Raw genomic sequence first — 20300 nt, 5'->3', positions numbered from 1 at the left:
CCCCTTCCTCCATGTCTAGGGGCATGGCAGAAAGATTGACTGAGGACTATAGGGTGTTTTACATAACTAGGTGCAGTAAGGACTGGAGTGGAATTCCAGAGGTGGACACAACTGCATGGCCAGAGAGAGGAGAGGAAGAGTGAAGGGTGAGGCAGGAATAGAGGACACAGAACCACGTGGCCAGAGAGAAGAGAGAAAGACAGAGGTTCAGTAGAGGATAAAACAGATCTCTTGTAGAGTTTATCAGGGCCAGGTAAGGAGTCAGGAAGAATATAGAAGGGACAGAGAAGAAAGATCAGGTCAAAAAAGCATAAGAGCTTACTAAAACTCTGAGGACAGGATGACTGGGCACAGAGAGGAGCTGAATGTGAGGACTGGGCTGAAACTGTGTAGACAGAATTGGCATAGAAGAATAAAGTGAATGGACTAAAGAACTCAAGTGTATCTAGATTCATTCCCATGCCACTGGTAGTGTCCCTTATGGGCCCCCTGGGATAATATAATATTAAGGCTGGCCCTTAATATTATACAAAAAGGTAGTTTGACCACAGTAATGCAAAAGTAACTAACAAGGCTTCCTATGCAAAGTCAGAACTGGGCCACGTTGGTACTTTTCTCATCACGAGGCAGTCGGGTTGTTAACAGTGCTGGAGCTGCCAGGTGCTCACAACGTAGACCCATATGCCTCCCCAGTCTCATGAGCCCCATGTTTACCTGGCAATGAACCGCGCTTCCGAGTGGCGGCAGGCGACAAAAAGGCCCTTGATGATGTCCATCTTCTTGGCCATGGACTGAACAAAGTGGAGAAAAGGGAAGGCATCATCAGAGGAGGAACCAGACACTTTTCAGCTTTGGAAAAGCTGCCACCGCCACCACCTGTTGTAGCCTCTTGCTCTGAGAGCAATGGATGGCAATGAACTAGCTCTCTTTGCCTTTCTCCCTTTGTCCAACAAGCACTAACAAGAGTTCTGACACCCAGGAGGCATAGCATTAGGTGCTAGGGTCTCCAGAGGAGAACAGGATGAGACACTGTGAACATACAAGCAGAAAAGAACACTCAGCCCCCACAGTCAAAGCACACAGTCCCCTCCACATGCTTTGCTTTAGGTCCTGGGACATCTGGGTGTTGGGATGAGCCACACTGATCTACTTACAGCACTGCCAGTGAGCCGGGCAATGTCACAGAACTTGGTAAAGACCCCGGAGGTGGTGAGTGGAGGTGGGGGCAGCATGAGTCTCTGAGTGCTGCGGCTGTTCTCGGCCACCAGCCCCACATCACCCTTCTCAGCTACCTCAGCCCGGACGGACTCCAGCTGACGACCTTGATAGAGGAGATGGTGGGGAAGGAAGAGGGAAGGGGACATTGAGGCTACCTGTGTCCCTTCCCTGGCTGGATGTTTCTCCAGTTATCTCCAGGTTGCTTCATTGGTACAACTAGTAAGTACCTGCTCCCATTAGGTCAGTGTAAGAAGCCTAAACGACAGCCATTCAGAGGAAGACAGGCAGCTGGGTGAGCACACCCAGACTCAGAGATGGGTGGATGGGACTGAAATCCTCGGGATGGGGTGAAGCCAACGGGAGTGGAGAGGGTTTTCTGTTCTATCCTTAGTTGGTCTCTAATGGTCTCCAGCCTCTTGTTTATTGTGCTTCTGTTGTTCTACCTTTCTAAAATAGCCATTACCATATGGGGTGTACCTTGACCTTGTTTATGGTCCAAAGCAGAGTCCCATTACGGTACACTTAGGTAAGAGCAGAGGGCTCACAAGATGGACAGTCAGGCAGTCAAGACAACTCAATGACTGAGTTGTGTCCCGGTGTCGCGCCTCTCCATCCCACAGCCCGTCCCAACACAGGCTGTGCTTCCACACCCTGTACTGCCCAGATCTTAAAATTCTGGCCTGTCAAGTACTCTTCCCACTGGCCTCTCCCTCTACCTTGACCCACCCCCAACTCCTTCACAACCTCCAAGTGCCTCCTCCTGTTGGTCCCTCCTACCTGTGGCCTGGGCAACTGCCTTGAGGAGGACACCATCACCAACACCCAGCTCTAGTCCCTGCTGAGGTGGCCCAAGGCGGCTGAGGCTGAGGTAGAGGACAGGGAGCAGGTCTGGAGGTGACAGGGCCACGACGGAGCGCAGCAGGTTGCTCAGTGTCTCCACCATCTTGAGCCTGGAGGAAAGGGCCAGAGTGTGTCCACCTATTTCATGGTCAGTAGGGTGTGGGGTCCCAGGAAGTAAGGGGGTGGGGGAAAGGAACAAGAGAAAGGAGAGGGAGGGAGAACCAAAGGAGCAATGACAGCTTGCCTGTGGAAGGGTGACTGTGAAAATGACAATGTAGATGGTAGTAATCACTAACAAAGGACAGCAGCCATGCAGACACCTCCTCAAGAAGGCATTGCTTTTAAATCCTTCCCACCATTTAACTGATGGATCCTCATGTCCCCTCTGAGACAGGTGACATTATTATCTCCAGTTTGCAAGTGAGAAAACAAGCATGGGAAGACCATGACTTGCCCAAGGTCATGAAGCATCAGGTTGAGGTTCAGGCTGAGGTTCAGGCCAAGGCTGTCCATTCTAGGACACTCCAGCCACTGAAAACGATGGCCATGCTGCCTGTGAAATGCTGGTTATGGTGACACAGAAACTGCAGGCTTTCTATTTGCCCAACTTATGTAGCCTAACTGAAGAGGCTGTGTGGGCTGGATGAAGATGGAGGGGATGCCTGAGAACAGGCCAGTTAAACACCACAGGTGGGAATCCCAGAAAAGAAACCAGGACAGAAACGGGCAAGTGTCACAATGCAAATGAAGGCAGGGATCCCTGTCACTAACAGCTTTGTGTCTACAGTCTGATGATCTTGGTTCTAATGATGGTCCTAAACCACAATAACACATCAACACAAAGGAAGCCAGTCCAGATACATGAGGACACGCCATTGCTTTTGAAGGTTTTCTAGAATATCTTCCAAAAAAACCTTAGAAAGAAAGGAAGGAAGGAGGGAAGGAAGGATGGAAGGAAAGAGGGAGGGAAAGAGGGAGGGAGGAAAGGAAGACAGACAGACAGACAGACAGACCAACTGTATACCCCTGTCCCCGTGATTTTAGATTATGGGTCAGGACAGCCACTTCCAGTTCCTTCTAAGTAGAATGTATGAGATTCTCCAAAAGCTAATGTCTCCCTACGTCGTGTTGATAAATTCAGTCTCCATAAAAGGCAGAGATGTATGGTCTCCCCTTTATTCATGGGGAAACTGAGTCTCAGAGAGGGAGGTTGAGCCACCTGCCACAGGCACAAAGCCAGGAAGCAGAGCAATGTTAACTGTCCCACTGGCCACCTTACCCAGCTGCTGCTACAAGCCACTTTCTGAGCTACAGCTATCCTGGTACTCAAGGTCCTTCCCACGTCCTCCATCACCTCACTGTGGGGTTACACCCCATGGGAAGTTCTTAAACATTCCCAAGGAAACATTTCTAAGGACAAAGCATTAAGGGCACCCTAAAGATGTATAAAAATGAAGGCATATTATAGAAAAGTTTAAATATGCCAGGAAAGCTTAAGCCAACATGGAGAAGTAAAAATGAGGTTGATTAAACATGCAAAGGCAGAATGAGGTACACTCCATAATACTTATAGCACCTACACACACAGAAGAAAGCTCTAGGTGTAAGAAGCCAGGAAGGGACAGGATTTGGGAGAGGAGCAAAGGAGCCAAAATGGACTACTGATACTGAGCATCACTAAGAGGGAAGGCTCTGCAGGGGAAGTCTGGCAAGCGGGGTCACCCTCTCTGTAACCAAGACTGGACTTCCATTCACTTAAGATGAGGAAGCAAGACTGAATCACTTTGTGTGACACATTTCCTGTAATTCCTAGAATCTGTTTCCTAACCCTGCAGATCTGGCCGACCCTTCTGTTTCTCGCAGGCACACTCAACCTTTGACACTGACAGGTGAGGTCATCTGCAAGGTTCACGCTCCAGAACAGTGCAATCAAGTTACAATCAACGAGAGACAGTTCTCACGATGCATTAAGTGTAAGATGTCTGTGTTCAGCCACATCCGTAGCCATCTTGGCTGCATGCAGCCTTTGGACACAGGCTGGACCCACTTAGACTAAGATAATATGCCATCAAAAATAATGTTGTAGCCAGGTGTAGTGGCATGCGCCTTTAATCCCAGCACTCAGAAGACAAAGGTAGGCAAATCTCCATGAGTTACATAGTAACTTCCAAATCAGCCAGGGCTACATAGAGAGACCTTGTCTCAAAAACCAAAAGGAAAAAAATGATGCTGAGGGTCTTCTGAGGCTGGGCCTCAAAATGATGTGAGCCATTTTTAGGAATAGACAGTGACTATGATGGGGAGAAGAGGTGAGGAAAGACCGCAGGGTAGGAGGCAGCACTCGATGCCATGCTCAGCACAGAGCCATAGAGCACCTGCCCCCAGACCTGAGTAATGAATTACCGAGCAGAAACCTCCTCTATCTTCTCAAATGTCCGGGCCACAGCAAGAAAGGGAACCCTGGGGAAGGAAAAGAGATGCAAGAACCACTTGAACAGGACATCACATCCTGTATCCATCCTGCTTCCTCACACCCTCCTAGGGGATAGCCTTGCCAACACCAAAATGCAGAGGCAACTATCCACTAGCCCTTCCCACGGTGCCATGTCCCAAAACAGGAATGGGAGAGATGTGACAACTCCTCCAATAGAGGCCAAAGTGATAGCCTCCCACAGTCACAGGGACAGAAGTAGGACAGCAAGGGAAGGCTAACTTCTTACTTCTGGCCATGCTTCCAGCAGGCATCTTCAATGGGATGGTAGTTACTCTTGGAAGGATTGTAATTTGTTGGATCCAGGGTTCTATGAAGACAAAGGAGAAATAAAATTGGGTAACTCTGGGTCTACAAAGTTACTTCTCAGAGGAATGTCTACTATGTTTTGGATCTGGCTCACAAGGCCAAAGGCCACCACATTTCCATCTCTTCACTGGTAGAATCTAGGCAGGAGGTCTACCACTGGGCCTCTAGCCCCTCACAGGTTGATTCTAGATACTCTACTAGGTGCTCTACTACTGAACCATACCCCCAGCCCCTCACTGAGAGGGAATTCTATGCAGGGATTCTACACCTGAGCCATACCTCTAGCCCCTCGCTGGTGGGTTCTAGACAGGTGCTCTACCACTGAGCCACACTCTCAGCTCCTCACTGGGTGGTGATTCTAAAAAAGTCCTCTACCACTGAGCCACAACCCACATGTGGTTTTGAGTAAGGCAAGAATGGGGTCTGATCCCATTAGTTTATAGGATGTTTTTGCCACCATCCACCTGACTGTCCATTCAGCAAATCTTCTTGTGTTCATAAACAGTGGTATAAGAGTGGCCCAACACAATTAAACAATCACGTAGCAGCCTATTCAGAGAACCACAACTCTAATCCACAGTCATTATCAGGAAAGAGCAGCTCTTTCCTGGTTCGTACCCATTAGCCACCCAGGGCTGGCACAGAGGCCCTCAGAGTTATCAGTGAAGATGTCTGTTGTTTCTAGAACATGTGCTCAACCTGGTAAGCTCAGTATGGTAAAATCCAAGTGCTAAGAACTGAGGACAGAGTGATGGGTGGGGACCAGTGGACAAAGGGCCTTAAGATTTTGTTCGGGGAATAGTGCAGAACCACTCTAGGCAGGTGGATAGGGGTGAGAGGTAAGAAAACCCATGATTACATTATTGTGTCACATAGGTGCCTTTACTCCTTTGAGGGTCAGACAGGAGGCTGGAGGTCAGGCAAGAGGCCAAGCAATCAATGGGTATGCAAACCCTGTCCCTGAGCAGTTCTTACTCTGCCTGCAACCTAAGGCTTTGCAATAGGGGCCAAACATGCCCAAAATACTGACCAATGGCCGAGCCCTGCAAGAGGAGGAAGGCCAAGCCTGGGCTGAGTCATGGGATGGAGAAGGGAATGTGCTAGATGTCTGTCAGACCCGGGCACCGACTCACCCCTTGGTCTCTTCCTTCCCTGGAGTGCCTGACTCTTCTTGTTTCACTTCAGCTTTCACTGCTGGCTTCCGGGGGCCTGCAAGGGGAGATGCGGAGTAGAGGGTCCTTACTCCTGATCGTCCCCACCTCCCAAGCCTTGTCCAGCCAGCACAGCCTGAACAGAGCCCACAACCTGCTGCCTTACAGCCCAGAGGGACAGAGAGGGGAGAGGTGCTCACTGAAGAAGCTGCTGAGTGTCTTGCCACCTCTGGAAGGAGGCTTGCTCTGCTCTTCTTGAGGCTCCTGTTTCACGCCAGCCTTACACACTGGAACGTTCTCTGTCTTTGTCAGGGGTACCGACTCTGAAGTGAGAGAGGACAGATGATGATACAAACTCTTTCTCCCTCTAGACTTTAAAATTCGAAGGTCACTGTGCCCTAGAAGTGGAAAATCTAACCATTCTGACCTTTCTCCATCCATAAATGCAGGGCCTCCAGCCCGATGTCTACCCCTCAGTGCTAATGAAAGCCCAGCTGGCGCTGGCCAGAAGACTTGGGAATGGTGGTGAGAAGAAACCTCAGCACCCAGCTAGGCGGATCTGCCTGAAACCCCAGCTACTCAGAACAGAGACAGAAGGACTGCAAAATTACAAGGCCACCCTGGACTACACAGGAAAATCCTGTCTCAGACAAACAAATGAACATAAACCTAGAGTTGGGGGTGGGGCTCAGGGGTAGAACACCTGCCTAGAGTCCCCAGTGGGAGGCTGGGGGTGTGTCTCAGTAGCAGAGCACCTGCCTAGAACCCACTAGTGAGAGCGCTGAGGTGTAGCTCAGTTAAACACTTGCCTAGCATGAATCAGGCTCTACATTCCACCACCAGCATCACATAAATAAATAAATAAATAAATAAATAAATAAATAAATAAATAAATAAATAAATAAATAAAATCTTAGCGTGATTTGAACACGCAGTCCCACTTTTCTTGCACTTGTAGAAAACCAGATCTCAGTATGTCATAAAACCGTCTCTGCAAATGTCACCTATGACACAGGGTCTGAAGAACACCGGGGCACAGAAGCTGCACCATGGCCTCCAAGGGCATTCCCACTTCTGAATCTCATAACTAAGTTTAGATGTTGCTCTTAATAAACACCTACTTAGTTCACTGTATTTGACTGGCACCTATGATGTATTTGTTTTTGTTTTGTTTTGTTTCGTTTTTTGTTTTTTTTGTTTGGTTTTTCAAGACAGAGCTTCTCTGTGTAACAGTCCTGGCTGTCCTGGAACTCGCTTTATAGACCAGGCTGGCCTCAAAATCACTGAGATCCGCCTGCCTCTGCCTCCCAAGTGCTGGGATTAAAGGCGTGGTCACCACTGCCCAGCTTGGCACCTATGATGTCTAAAAGCACGTTATTTGGGGGCTCTTTCCTCTTTTCCCTCATGCAAACAATAAACCCAGTACTAACAATAAAACCCATGATTATCTTGGGAGTTTACACTGAACCAGCTTGGGCTAGAGAGTCTGTACCTTGTTTTAAATGACTCACCATCAAAAGACAAGTAACACCCCAATCAGGACATGAAGATGGGGGGGTAAGCAACTCACCAGGGGACTTTGCAGGCTCAGGGGGCACTATGGGCTGGCCCCCCTCCTTTTCTTCCTTCCGTTTTACATCTTCAGCCTCTGTGAGGCTTTCTGTTGGGGTCTGTGCTTCTGGTGACAGACAGAAACGTTAAATGGCAGTGAGGCCTAAAGGCACTCCTGTTAGGGTTCTGCCACCACTCCAGCTGCATGGCCACACATGTGCAGTTCAGCAGCGAAGTAAGGGAGGGGTCTCATGTCATCAGTGCGCACTGGTGACTGATTACATGCGCACAATGTGGTCACGCAGTCAGCGCATGCATGCGTGGCGTGGCTCCATAAGCCTACCTGAGCATGTTTACGGGAATCCTTGGAATCCTTAAAAAGCTGGACACAGACTCCCTCTCCTCTCTGTTCTGTTCTCTCCTGCCCCCACTCCCCCCACCCCTCTCTGCACGTGCTTCCTCCCCAGGCCTGGTTCTTTTGTCTCCCCCCACAATAAAGCTCTGATACTAGGTTTTTGTCATGGCTTGTGCCTCATGACATTTCCGCATGGTAACCAGCACCGCCTATCATTTTTAAAAACAACAACTCCCACCCATGAGATAGTCCTAGGCAGGAAGGTCACAAGTTCAAAGCCTGCCTGGACTACAGAGTAAATTTAACTTTTAGTCTGGGCGACTCTGTGAGACCGTGTTTCAAAAACAAGACACTGAACTGTAACTCAGTCATCCAGCACTTGTCTAGCCTAAACTTTTTCTTTTTTTAACATACTGAAAAGCTATCCCCCTGGTAAGGATAACATCACAAACACTAACTTGGGGAAAATTTGCCTTAGGACAAAGATACTCCTTTTACTTCAAGATACTCAGAATGGCTAAAATCTCCGACTTATAGGGAAATTTTTTACCAACTACAAATTGCCAATAGGAAATCAAGTCTCCACCAAATAATTTAAACCTGCCATAGAAACTGAGCATAATTTTTTCTTATCACATAAACAAGAACCTGGATGTGTCAGAGACTGCAACTGATGGAATCACAGACAGCCCCAATGGACACCCCACCCCACTTCCCCACCCCCATTTCCCTGCACTGCACCAAGACAAAGGGAACCCTCTCAATAGCCTGCCATTCTGCAGTCTCCAAGGGAACACAGCGACACCTGCTGGACATTAAGTGAAAACTAGCTGAGGGAATTTTAAGTTTTCAGTTGTCTCAAAATAGGAGGTAGATCTTGTAAAGGCAATGCAGACCCCATCTTAGGGTAGGGCCATTTGCTGTACTCAGACCCATGAAGGACCTCAGGAACATGCCATAACAACTCAGACACAGAACAGTATGCTCCTGCAGACATTCTGTCTGTGGTTTATGGCCCTTGAAGATATCCAGATAATCCTGTTCGGCAGGTTGTAGTCCCCCACCAAAAGTCTAACCCAATGGTTTCAAATGTGGCTTTGTGCCCAAAGTCTAGACCAAGAGTTTCAAAAAATCACCTTGCACCATATCCTTTCTACTCAATCCCAAGCATGTAATTTCCGGCTTGTGGTTTTTCCCTATAAAAACTCTTTACACCTGGGTTCGCGGCCGCTGCCACATTTCCTTCCATCTGCCGTACAGTGGCCCACATTGAACCTGACAATAAAAGGACCCTTATGTGCTTGCATTGGAAACCAGCTCCTTGGTGGTCTCTGGGGGTTTCAAGAAACCGGTACAACACATCTCAAAGAATATCCTTGGATAAACTTACTACCCTGCAATTGAGATGTATTGTATGAGAGAAGAATAAATTTTGAAAAAAAAGAAAAATACGAAAAATAAAACAAAAAATAAGTAAAACTTCAGCAAAGCAATGGTAAAAAAAAATACTAATAATTTCCATTAAATAAAAACAAAATTAGTTATACACAGTAATGAATTAAGACAAAAAAATGTTTCAAAAAGTTTTCATGATGAGCTTCTGTGTACTAGAGTATGGAATGTTTATTCATTTAACTATTTGAAACAGAGTCTTGTAATGTGGAGCAAACGGACCTCAAACTGGAAGGGATCCTCCTGCCTCAGCCTCCTGAGTGCTATGATTACAGACATAGGCCACCAAGTCTGGCTCCAAGTGTGAAATGTTGACTTAAAAGGTTTAGATATCAGATCTGGAAGTCCAAACACCTTGTACTGCACACACCTCCCCCCTCCCAGACCCTTGAAGGTCCCCGTTCTATGTGCGTGTACCCACCCCCCCCCCACACATCCCCGAGACACACACACACACACACACACACACACACACACACACACACACACACACACACACACACGCTCCTCTCATCCTGGTCCCTCACCTTCTTTCTTCTTCCTTTTCTTGGCTGCTCTGTCTTTGTCCTCATTCTGCTCCTCCACAGTGTCCTCAATTGTCCGTTTCGGGAGCTGCTTCCGAGCTAGGGAGGCAAAGGGAGGACTATGGCTGACCACAGTTTATCTGTGTCTGCCCCAGTGAGATCAGACACTGCCTGGTCAACAGGGCGACTCAGAAGGTTCCAGATCCCTTCCTCTTCTGTACCTGCCATAGCCACTACCCCTATGAGCATCTCATTCTTCAAGCTCTGAATCTGTGACCTTAACTGGGTTACTTAACCCCTGTCCCCCCCGCTTCTTGCATTCTGAGAAGGAAACAAGTTCTAGTAAACAATAACAAGCTGGTATCTGAGAGCCTTGAGGATCCAGCCAGTACTCTGTAGCTCACATCTTACCACACACTATCTATCCTCAAGCTGCCTCCCTGTTCTTCAAACCACAGTGTAGTCTCTAGAAACACCAGAGTCAGAATTCCCACACACATTGTGTTATTAATAACATTAATAACATTGTGTTATTCCTACCCGGGGCCTTTGCACATGTGGCTCCTATCTGGGATCGTCTCCACTTGCCTTTTACAAACCTTCGGAGCTCCCAGAGCAGCCCTGTGACCGGGTCTACTCAGGGAACTGCTTATGTGATATTAAACTTTAGCACTTAAAGAGGGGGGCAAACTGGAGAACCTAGTTTTAAACCATATATTATGATCTGAGCACAATTTCAATTCTAAATTATAAGCAGTCTTTTTTTTAATGCTAAGAGTGTGGGTTCCTATCTAAAGGGACTCTAACCAGCCCAAGCTTGGCACACATGACTCTGGCAGACCTTGCCCTTCTCTCCCACTCCCTCTGCCTTGCTAAAAACCATTAGCTTACATTCCTAAAGCTAGCCACCAAGGCCTAGTCCCTTATTTGGCCACTTCCTCCTCCTGAGGCTGACTACCAACATACAGCTATCAAAGTATTAAAGTCCAGCAATCAAAAGTACCCTTTGGCTGACCTAATTAACATGCCCAATTAAAATTAAACACCTCATTCTAACACAAGGTTTCCTCTTTTACCTTTATAAACTGCCATTTTCCTATGTGCCACATCTGTCTCCTCTCTATCCAGAGGCAGTCCTTTGTCCCCTTCTGGGTCAAATACCTCTTTCCCCATTCTTTATTCCCTTCCCCTTCTCCCTCATCATCTATCTCCTGTCTTTGCCTCTTATTCCCTGCCCTTTGTCCCTCTAAAGCAAATAAATCTCTTTTGTGCTGAGAAGTTGGTCTTGGGGTATCCTGAGCCAATACTGATTCCTTCACTATTCATGAAAATTTGACCAAATCTGGAATTCCTAGGAAACACACCTCTGTGCCTGTGAGGGCATTCCTGGTGAGTTTTAACTGTGAGAGACTCACCCGGAATTTGAGAGGCAGCATCCTACCAGCTGGGGACAGGGAATGTATGAAAACGAAGGAGGAGAAAGCGAGCCGAGCACCAGTATTGTCTCCTTCTGCTTCCGGACATGGATGCAATGTGGCCAGCTGTCATGCCTTCCCAATCATTATGGACTGCACTCTCAAAGTGTGAACCAAAATAAACTCTCCTAGCTTTAAGATGCTTTGGGCAGGTCTTTTGTCACAGTAATGAGAAGGGGAAAAAAAGAACCAAATACACTAAGTCTTCAAAATCTGACATGCTGTATGTATGTGTCAATTCAGACATCAGGTTTTTGTCATGAATATTTAACCTGTGTTTAGGTTTTTAAAAACTGACAGCATTCTGCACAAAAAGCAGATTCCTACACCCAAGTTGCTCATGGGACACTGGAAAGTCTTCACTTGCTGAAGGCAGCTCTGGTGGAACACCCTGCATGAAATGCTTGGGTCCAGTGGTGTTGCATCATTTGGGGTTTTCAATTTTAAGTCTGCAGACTGCAATGGCTGAACTGGTGAGCATCACAGATCTGAAGATCGGGCATGCTCGTTTGCACCAGCTTCACAATGTCCATTAACCAAAACACCACAAGTTCCCATCTCAAGTCACTACATTACAAGTCATCAGACCAGGCTCAGAGTCCCCAGGTCACATGTGGGTCTCTCACCTGGCCCTTATCCACATCAAGTCTTCTCCTTCCAGCCTGTCTCAGGCTGATTCTCTAGGATAGTCTCCAGTCTATTCACTCAATGTTCCCAACTCTGTGTTCCCTGTGCCAGAACTCCAGACCTAAGTGACCAAGATGTTCCCAATTTATTCACACTACCTGGAATCCTCTTCCTTTCTCTTATCCCACCTGACTCTTTGCTTTTCAGGGATCAGCTTAGCTACCCTCTCTTCCAGCAGTCTCCACACGTGTACTTTTGTGTTCCTACCAAGAGCCGTGGGTAGCTATCACTCCCCATGACAATCACAATTTCCAACACGTACTGACTGAGCGCTGACTGTGGGCCAAGTCCGGCCCATTAACTTTACATGAATCAGCCTTTAATCCTGGCACTTCTGGGCAGTTGGCACTGTATTTCAGACCACCTGGTCCACAGGTAAAGTAGCCACACCTCCACAAAGGTGAAGCTGTTTGCCTCAGGTCACACAGCTGAGGAACAGTTAACTGTGCTCGCTACCACAGTACTACCATCACCACCACAGTACTACCATCACCACCACAGTACTACCATCACCACCACAGTACTACCATCAGGGCCACTCGAAGGAGGACCACCATGGGCAGTACAGATGGAAAGGAAGGAGTTGGCCTGTCCTTACCAGTGCGACGCTTCGGGAATCCTGATGGGGAGATGTCCATGGAGGGGCTGCTTCTCTCTGAGAAGAAAGGACTGTTCTCAGGACATGTGTCAGGGCTGGGAGGAGAGCTCTGTTTGGAGTCTGACACGGACTTCTGGAAGGAGACAGGAAAACAGTTCTAGAATAAAGAGGATGCATGCATCACCTGGCAGTTGCAGCTACCATGCTTCAGAGCAGAATGGACTCAGTCTCATCCCCACTGAAGCTACCTTCTCTCATCTAGGTAATCATCTGACCCACCAAAACATTTTTAGTGTCCCAGATTCACTCCATTATTGACCCCAACACCAATTCTGCCTCTTAGAGTAACAGAATCTTCCTTTTTCAGCTGTATGTCTGATGGCCTAACCAAAGACTATCTACCAACCTCCTTTGGAGTTAGTACAATCATGGGCCCGAGTACTACATTCCACAGCCTCCTCTGCAGCTAGTGTGGTCATGAGTCTAAGGACTGTATTTTCATACTTCTTTGTATCTCCCACAACGTGCAAGGAGAGGACTAACTCTTGCACATTATCCTGTGATACCATACACCATGGCATGTGCATGCACACGCACACACACAGACAAAGACACATAGAAGTTATAAAAAAAATTTACATAGAAGCAAGAAGAATCACAAGGAAATGTGACCACAGGAAGCACAGACAGAGACCATAAGGCTGGCTCAGAAGATGCACAAACAGGCTTCTAGAAGCATGGAAGTGGTCTTCCCTACAGGCTCCAGAAAAATGGCCCTGCCCACACCCTAAAGATAATCCACTCCAGGCATCTGACTGACAGAATTATAGGATAACTATGAAGTAGAAGGTGCAATAGATATATTCTTCATGAGGCACCTGAGGCATGACGATGTCAAGGGGCCGAATGAGCCCCACATGCCAGAGAAGAGGTAGACTGGGACCCTGTACCCCAAGCCTCCTGCTTGAAGGCACAACAGTGGATGTTGCTTGTCTCCTGGACAATGGCCCCAGTCTTCCTGCACAGCTACTGCACTCAGCTGTATAGGGGAGTAGGTCAAAGGTCAGCAAGATGGCTTGATGGGCAAAGGTGCTTGCTGCATGAGCCTAGAGACATGAGTGCAGTTCCTAAAACTCACGTGAAAGTGGAAGAAAGGAACACCACAAAGTTGTCCTCTGACCTCTACTCACACAGCCAGGACACACACACACACACACACACACACACACACACACACACACACACACACACACACATTAAATTTAGAGAAGAAAAACCAGCAGGCTGCTGGAACCCACCTGGGCTTTGGGGGTGCCAGGAGCTCCATCTTCCTCCTCCCCTTCGCTGCTTAGGACCTGGGCCGCCTTCCTTCCTGGCCTCTTCACTGGAGAATCACTCTCAGGCACCACTCCATTCCTCTCCTTCAGTGCCACCCTGGAAGGTGGGAGGGAGATGTGGAGCACATGGCAGGCAGGTGGGGACACTGCCCAAAAACACTTCCCTTCTCTTCCATTTCAGTGAGCACTTTTCTAGGCACCTCCATGGCATTCACTATTTTTTTTCTTTTGAGATGGTCTCATGTAGCCAAGGCTGGCTTCAAACTCAGTATGTAGCAGAGATCAACTTTGAACTCTTGATCCTCTTGCCTACACCTCACCAGAACTCAGATTATGGTATATGCCACCATACTTGACTTTGTTATATGCAATTAAGTATCCTTCCCTCCATCCCTTTCTCCATCCTATGCCCAAGGCATCCTGAGTGCCTGTGTCGTGGTAACATGTCATGAAAAGCAGATGGATTTCTTGGCAGGGATTAGGCACCAGCTTGACACTAAAATCCATATGGAGACCTTCTATCTTGTCACAGGAGTTTCAGCACAGTAGTCAGTCACCCAGGCAACAGCATACCAGCCTGAAGTTTTACATGAAGAAAGGGAGACTGTTACTCTCCCCTATCCCCTTGATGCCACCTCTGAGCTCCCAGTTTATGGGAACACACGCAAGATGGCATATGTGTTGATGGCAGTCACTCAAGTGCTTACTGTCCTCAAACTCAGTCAGAAAGAACAGAGGCCACCTGTAGTGGGCAGCTAGCTGTTCCAGCTTTGACCTGGAAGTACTACCCACAGTGAGGCTGCCAGTAACTGTCACGCCTACCTATGGCCTGCTCCTGAAGTGGGGCCGAGACAGAAGCCCTTAAGATCCAAGATCCGGATGTGCCGGCTCTCTTGGTTCTGGTGATCCTGGACGCTGGATGGTAGACGGAGCTGAGTTCTCCAGAGAACCCAGATGGATTGCACCTCACCTCTCCCGGATCCTATAACCAACCCCTTTACTAGTAAGTTACCCCCCAAAATAAACCTCCTTTTTAACTACGTGGAGTTGCCTTAATAAATCCCCCCAATAGCCACCGTGAGTACCAGCTACTCCATACTTCCTGGTGACAGGCACTCATCCTACAGAACTTCTTTACAAAGAGGGAAGCAGGTCCATGCTCAGAACCACAGAAAGTTCTACAGACTTTTGAAGAGTAGAGGAATGGCCATCTACTTGGTTCACCTCAAAACCAGTGTCTAGAGCTATATCTGACACACAGAAAATACTTGAGAGCTGTTTTATGAGTCACAGTGCTTTCCTCTAGTGGAAAGAGGTCAAAAACTTCTTTTAATTTTTTAAAAATTTTTATTCATTTATTTTTATGTGCATGGGTGCTTTGCTTACATGTATATCTATGTACCCTACACATGCCTAGTGCCTACAGGAGCCAGAAGAAGGCATCACATCCCTGGGAACTGGAGTTACAGGTGGTTATGAGCAACCACCTGAGTGCTTGAGAACTGAACCTGGGTACTCTGGAAAAGCAGCAAGTACTCTTAACTACTGAGCCATCTCAGCAGCCCCTAGATTTATCATTTTGTATATATCTGTGAGTGGATAGGTACAAATGGACACAGGTGTTCCAAGAGGCCAGAGGCATTGGATTCTCCTGGAGCTGGAGTTATAGGTAATTGTGACCTGACATGAGTGCTTAGAAGCAAACTGTGGTCCTCTGTAAGAACAGTTTGTGCTCTTAACCACTGTATCATCTCTCCAGCCCCAAGGTCAAATATCTACCTTAGTTCTGAGTTAATGTTTTTACAGTTATTATACATAATTCCTCCAATGTTAGACAAAAAAAATACCTGCACACATAATTATACACACATATAATTAAAAATAACAAAAGCAAATTTAAATATATTAGCATATAATTGTTACACCCACAAAGAGGAAACAACCTAAAAATTCACCAAAAATGAATTGCTAAATAGTTTATATAGCATATAAATATCCATAGAAGAGGATACAACACAGAAGGTAAAAAGAACTGAGCCCCTGTGTTCCTGAACGAAAAAACGTCCTCTAAGCTAAGAAGCAAGCTAACAGATAATAACATATAATATACCTAAGTCAATCACAGAAAACAAACCGGCATACGCACTTGCACACAGCAATGCATATGTCACAGTGACCAACCTCGACATCATAGCTTGACTCCTACATGTGCAGAGTGCCTTTTCTCCAGTATGCAGTGTGGTAGAAATGGCACATCTGTTTACTCACTGACCCCACGCAGAAGGCCTGTTGGATATTAGGCACCTTTTTACTCATGAGGAAGCTAGGACAAAGGAAGTGAGGCCTCCTGCTCAACATCTCAATTTGGGGATTATGAACTAAATGTGTTCACATCCATGCTCTGGCCCAAGGGTGACCATGGTACCCAAGCAAGGCCACAGAGTATCTTTCCTGAGACTGTATGAATCAAAATGTGGCCAGCATCTGTACCCCATGGACAGGGTCTGGTCTAGAGTGAATGCAAAGCATGTGGGAACAGAGCCCTGACAAGAACTCTGAAGTCCCAGGTTCGGTAGTACCTGAAGCTGGCTGTCAAACATCTAAATTAAAAATATCATTTTGGCCGGGCGGTGGTGGCGCACGCCTTTAATCCCAGCACTCGGGAGGCAGAGCCAGGCGGATCTCTGTGAGTTCGAGGCCAGCCTGGACTACCAAGTGAGTTCCAGGAAAGGCGCAAAGCTACACAGAGAAACCCTGTCTCGAAAAACCAAAAAAAATAAATAAATAAAAATATCATTTTGTGGCCGACACATCTGAAGTAGGTTTTTAACACCTGCAAAGCCAAGCATCTTGACTGCCAAAGGCATATGCCCTGCCCTGGCCCCCTTACACACTTTGGAGGGGGCTCCTTCTCTCTGGTGCTGTTGGCCGTCTCCTTCTCGGGTTTCTTTGCTTTACCCTCTTTTGTGGGTTGGAAAAATGACCTGGAGGAGCACAAGGGGATGAGAGACATTAATAGCACCGAAGCTCCACCCACCTGGGCCACACCTGAAGCTCCAGACACCATCCCCAGCCATGCAGATTGTTCTACTTTTGTATAGCCTTGGGGGAGGGGAGGGGACACACACACCAGGGATGTAACTTAGTGGTAGAGGGCTTCCCTAGAATGGGCAAAGACCCTAGGTTTTATTCTATTCTGGACACTGAAAAAATTAAAAAAAAAAAAAAGGGCAAGAAAATAAGAGAACAGAAAGCATCTGAATAAAGAGCTGCCATCCCAGGACAGACCATATCCAGGTTTCCCACCCTGTGAGTAAGCAGGGATTTGTGCCTCCTGGGTTTCTACAGTTAAAGCCCAGGTCTGAGCCTGCTAGTATCCATTCCCTCCTTTCTCGGAACACCCCTCTCTCTATGGTCTTCTCTCAATACAGAATAGGAGTGACCTACACTATGGCACATGGACACATGACCCAGGCCTCACCAACTAGTGCAGTGCACTGCAAGTCAGAATTTGGCTCTAGATATTGCTGGGTCAGAAAGGAGAGAGGTAATCTCTTCCCTGAGATTGCTGATCTTGGGAGAGCCAGCCTGAAGGTACAACATCAAAGGTAACTGAGATGACCACAGAAAGATAGACCATGACAATATTTGGTTGCTGGATCTAACTTCAAGCCTGAAGTTGCACACTGTAACTATGGAAACCATGTACCTTCCTCTCTCATGTTCCTAAAGCCACCTTGCATTAGTAGAGGGTTTCTGAACTGGCACTCAGGCTGTCCTGTGCACCGAGGGAGGTTTAGTGCAAGCCTAACTTCTGTCCACTAGATATCAAAACCAAATCCCAGACCCCTAAATCACCAGAACCAAACATGTCTGCAGACATTGCCACATGTTCCCAGGGTGCAAAACGGCTAACTGAGAACCTCTGCATTAGGGACCAATACCCTGCAGCTAAAAATTAACTAATGAATTAATTGATTCACTACTTCCTCCCATGTCCCACTTCTCATTTTTCAGACTACTCAATGCTAGGAACTTGAAGTCTCACTCAAGGTCTTCTCAGAAAATGCAGATTTGAAGCAGAAAGCTCAGAGTTTGGAAGGCGTATTATGTAGACACAACCTCTTACAGGGAGGAGGAAGCTCAAGAATCAGGAAGCTCAAGACACTGGGGAGGCTCAGAAAGTTACAAGACTCACGAGCCCCTCCCCAAGGTTTATATTAGTAGTCAACACTGCTTTGGATTGAGAGGGACTCTTCAGTGGAGCAGCCTGCTGACTGAGCATGGAGCTCCAGGGATGCAGCTTTCAGGAGTCATCACCCATGCTGGGGTAGGCTTTGGAGTGAGGGGCTGCCTTTGTGTCACCAATTAACACCAATAAACCCACTGGTTCACGAAGCTAAATTTGGGTGGCTTGTCATTGGTGCCCTATCTGGGGTAAATGAGTGTTAGTTCGCATTATCCCAGGAAGAGTCACAACACAAAGTGCCTGGAGCATGGCAGAGGCCTTACATAATACTTCTCTGCATGGTGGCAGCAGAATTCTCCCCTTTCCTCTCTTGCTCTTTCTTTCTCATTAGTTGTACCTGAAAAACAAATTCAAAGACCTCTAAGGATATTGGCTGTGCAAAGACTAAGACCTGGGGGGGGGGGGGGGGGGGGAGGGAGACGACACACAACCACCCCCCTTAAGGAAATAAAAGAGCAGATGCAATCAGGGACTGCAGAGATGGCTTAGTGGGTAAGAGTGCTTTCTGTGAAAGCAAGAGAACGTGAACTTGAATCCCCAGCACCCGTGTTTAAAAAAAAAGTTCGGCATGGCTGTACATGGCTGTAAACCAGCACTGTGGGGTACAGACAAGTGGAAAAAGTCCAATCCCAGAAGCTCACTGGCCAGCCTGACAGACTAGCCAGAACCTAGCGAGACCCTGTCTGAAGACAATGAAGCAGATAGTGGTATTTGCACACGTGGGCCTGGATTCCCTCCCACACACTCATGTGCATTACCAAATAGATTCTATACATAATTCCTGGTACACACATACGTGTACACACACACACACACACACACACACACACACACACACACATACTGTGTATACAATCAGAAATATGCATTTCCTCTTCAGGAGAAATACCTAATTTTATAAACCAGTAAGAAACTTTAATTAAAATTTACTATTAAGTCATAAAACTTGCAGATCAGAAAAAGGGAAGTCTCCTTCCCCATACGGTGCCTGCTTTCCATCTAATACAAAAAATTCACAGCACAGATTTTTTTTTCAGGTTTTTATGCTTTGAGAGGTAAGTTTCTTTATTCTTTCTCGTCCCCCGCCCCCCCCCACACACACCTTATGGTACTGAGGACAGAATTCAGGCAGGGTCTGATGCCGCTAGGCAAGCCCTCTTGGCTGTCTGCCAGATTCCCTTTCCAAATGTCCCTCTTCACCTTGACAACTTCCTTCTATTCTTGCCATCCAAGTTTCTCTGCCCCCTCAACTCCGCACGCACTTAAGCAACAAGCCCTGACCCACCCCTAAGTGTTTCCAGGCCTCGCCTCCAGACCTGCAGTCCTGTCTCATCCATGCCCAGGCCTGTGTCCCTTTCTGGCAGCCTACCTCACCTTTTTCCTTGGCTCTTGACACTGATCACGCCAAGTTTCTCTCGTCTTCAGAGAGGAACGCTTTCTGGCTACTGACGTCACCCTGCTCTCACTACAAGAGTCCATCCGGCCCCATTACACCTAGCATCTTATATTGATAGAAAGCTGGCGTCCAGGGTTAACACTGCACACTTAAACCTTCCCTCCGGCCCCAGGCTGCCCCTGCTCACCTGATGCTTCCAATTCCAGTGGCCACGCCCACTGCCGGCCTTTCTCCCGGGCCCCGCCCCCTTCAAGGCCTCCTCCTGTCCTCTGCAGACGCCGCACTTCCAACCTGCTGCGGCCCTCGTCCACCAGTCAGCCCGCGGCTCCCCCGCCACCCCGACTCCCTCTTGCCCTCTTCCCACGCCCTCGGCCGCCGCGACGTCCCCACGCTCGTTCTGCGGCTCACACCCGGAACCGGCGAAGCTCACCGGCGGCGACAAGCGCTCGGGACGCTCGCCGCCCCCAGCCCTAGCCCCAGCCACGCTCCCACGGCCCCACTTGCCTCTCGAGTCACCTCGCCGGACGCCGCACTTGCTTGCCCGGCGACGCGCGCCCGAAAGCCCTAAATTCGCGCCACACGGATTTCGCGCGCAGACTGGCGGGCGGGGTTGGGGGGTGGGTGGAGATGGCCGAAGGCGGGGCCCGGGCGCCCCGCGCGCGCGCCG

The 20300-nt window shown here is 48.0% G+C and overlaps 1 protein-coding gene across 5 annotated transcripts in view; it reads right to left on the bottom strand.

Annotated features, from left to right (window-relative positions):
* Lig1 (DNA ligase 1) overlaps positions 1 to 20246 on the bottom strand; it is a 38067-nt gene extending 17821 nt beyond the window's left edge. For 2 of the 5 annotated variants that reach the window (XR_008213242.1, XM_052714368.1), the window contains exons 1-14: positions 19612 to 19791; positions 18501 to 18574; positions 16883 to 16972; positions 13950 to 14085; positions 12652 to 12808; positions 9895 to 9990; positions 7580 to 7687; positions 6210 to 6332; positions 5992 to 6067; positions 4779 to 4859; positions 4462 to 4518; positions 1996 to 2168; positions 1155 to 1321; positions 715 to 791 (exon numbers count right to left, since the gene is read on the bottom strand). Coding sequence is in view for 4 of the 5 variants with exons in the window: in XM_052714368.1 (XP_052570328.1) it covers positions 715 to 791; positions 1155 to 1321; positions 1996 to 2168; positions 4462 to 4518; positions 4779 to 4859; positions 5992 to 6067; positions 6210 to 6332; positions 7580 to 7687; positions 9895 to 9990; positions 12652 to 12808; positions 13950 to 14085; positions 16883 to 16972; positions 18501 to 18574; positions 19612 to 19716 (1520 nt within the window). In the remaining variant the exon portion in view is untranslated. Of the gene's footprint in view, positions 1 to 714; positions 792 to 1154; positions 1322 to 1995; positions 2169 to 4461; positions 4519 to 4778; positions 4860 to 5991; positions 6068 to 6209; positions 6333 to 7579; positions 7688 to 9894; positions 9991 to 12651; positions 12809 to 13949; positions 14086 to 16882; positions 16973 to 18500; positions 18575 to 19611; positions 19792 to 19820; positions 19973 to 20137 lie in introns of those variants that run through there. The other 3 variants (XM_052714370.1, XM_052714371.1, XM_052714369.1) reach the window with 3 other exon arrangements.
* Positions 20247 to 20300: the final 54 nt, after the last annotated feature.

Source organism: Peromyscus californicus, unplaced genomic scaffold (assembly GCF_007827085.1).
Source record: "Peromyscus californicus insignis strain IS unplaced genomic scaffold, ASM782708v3 Scaffold_4__1_contigs__length_199733344, whole genome shotgun sequence".
NCBI lineage: Eukaryota > Metazoa > Chordata > Mammalia > Rodentia > Cricetidae > Peromyscus > Peromyscus californicus.
Note: the sequence above shows the minus strand (reverse complement) of the source record. Positions and strands in the feature narration are given on the sequence as shown.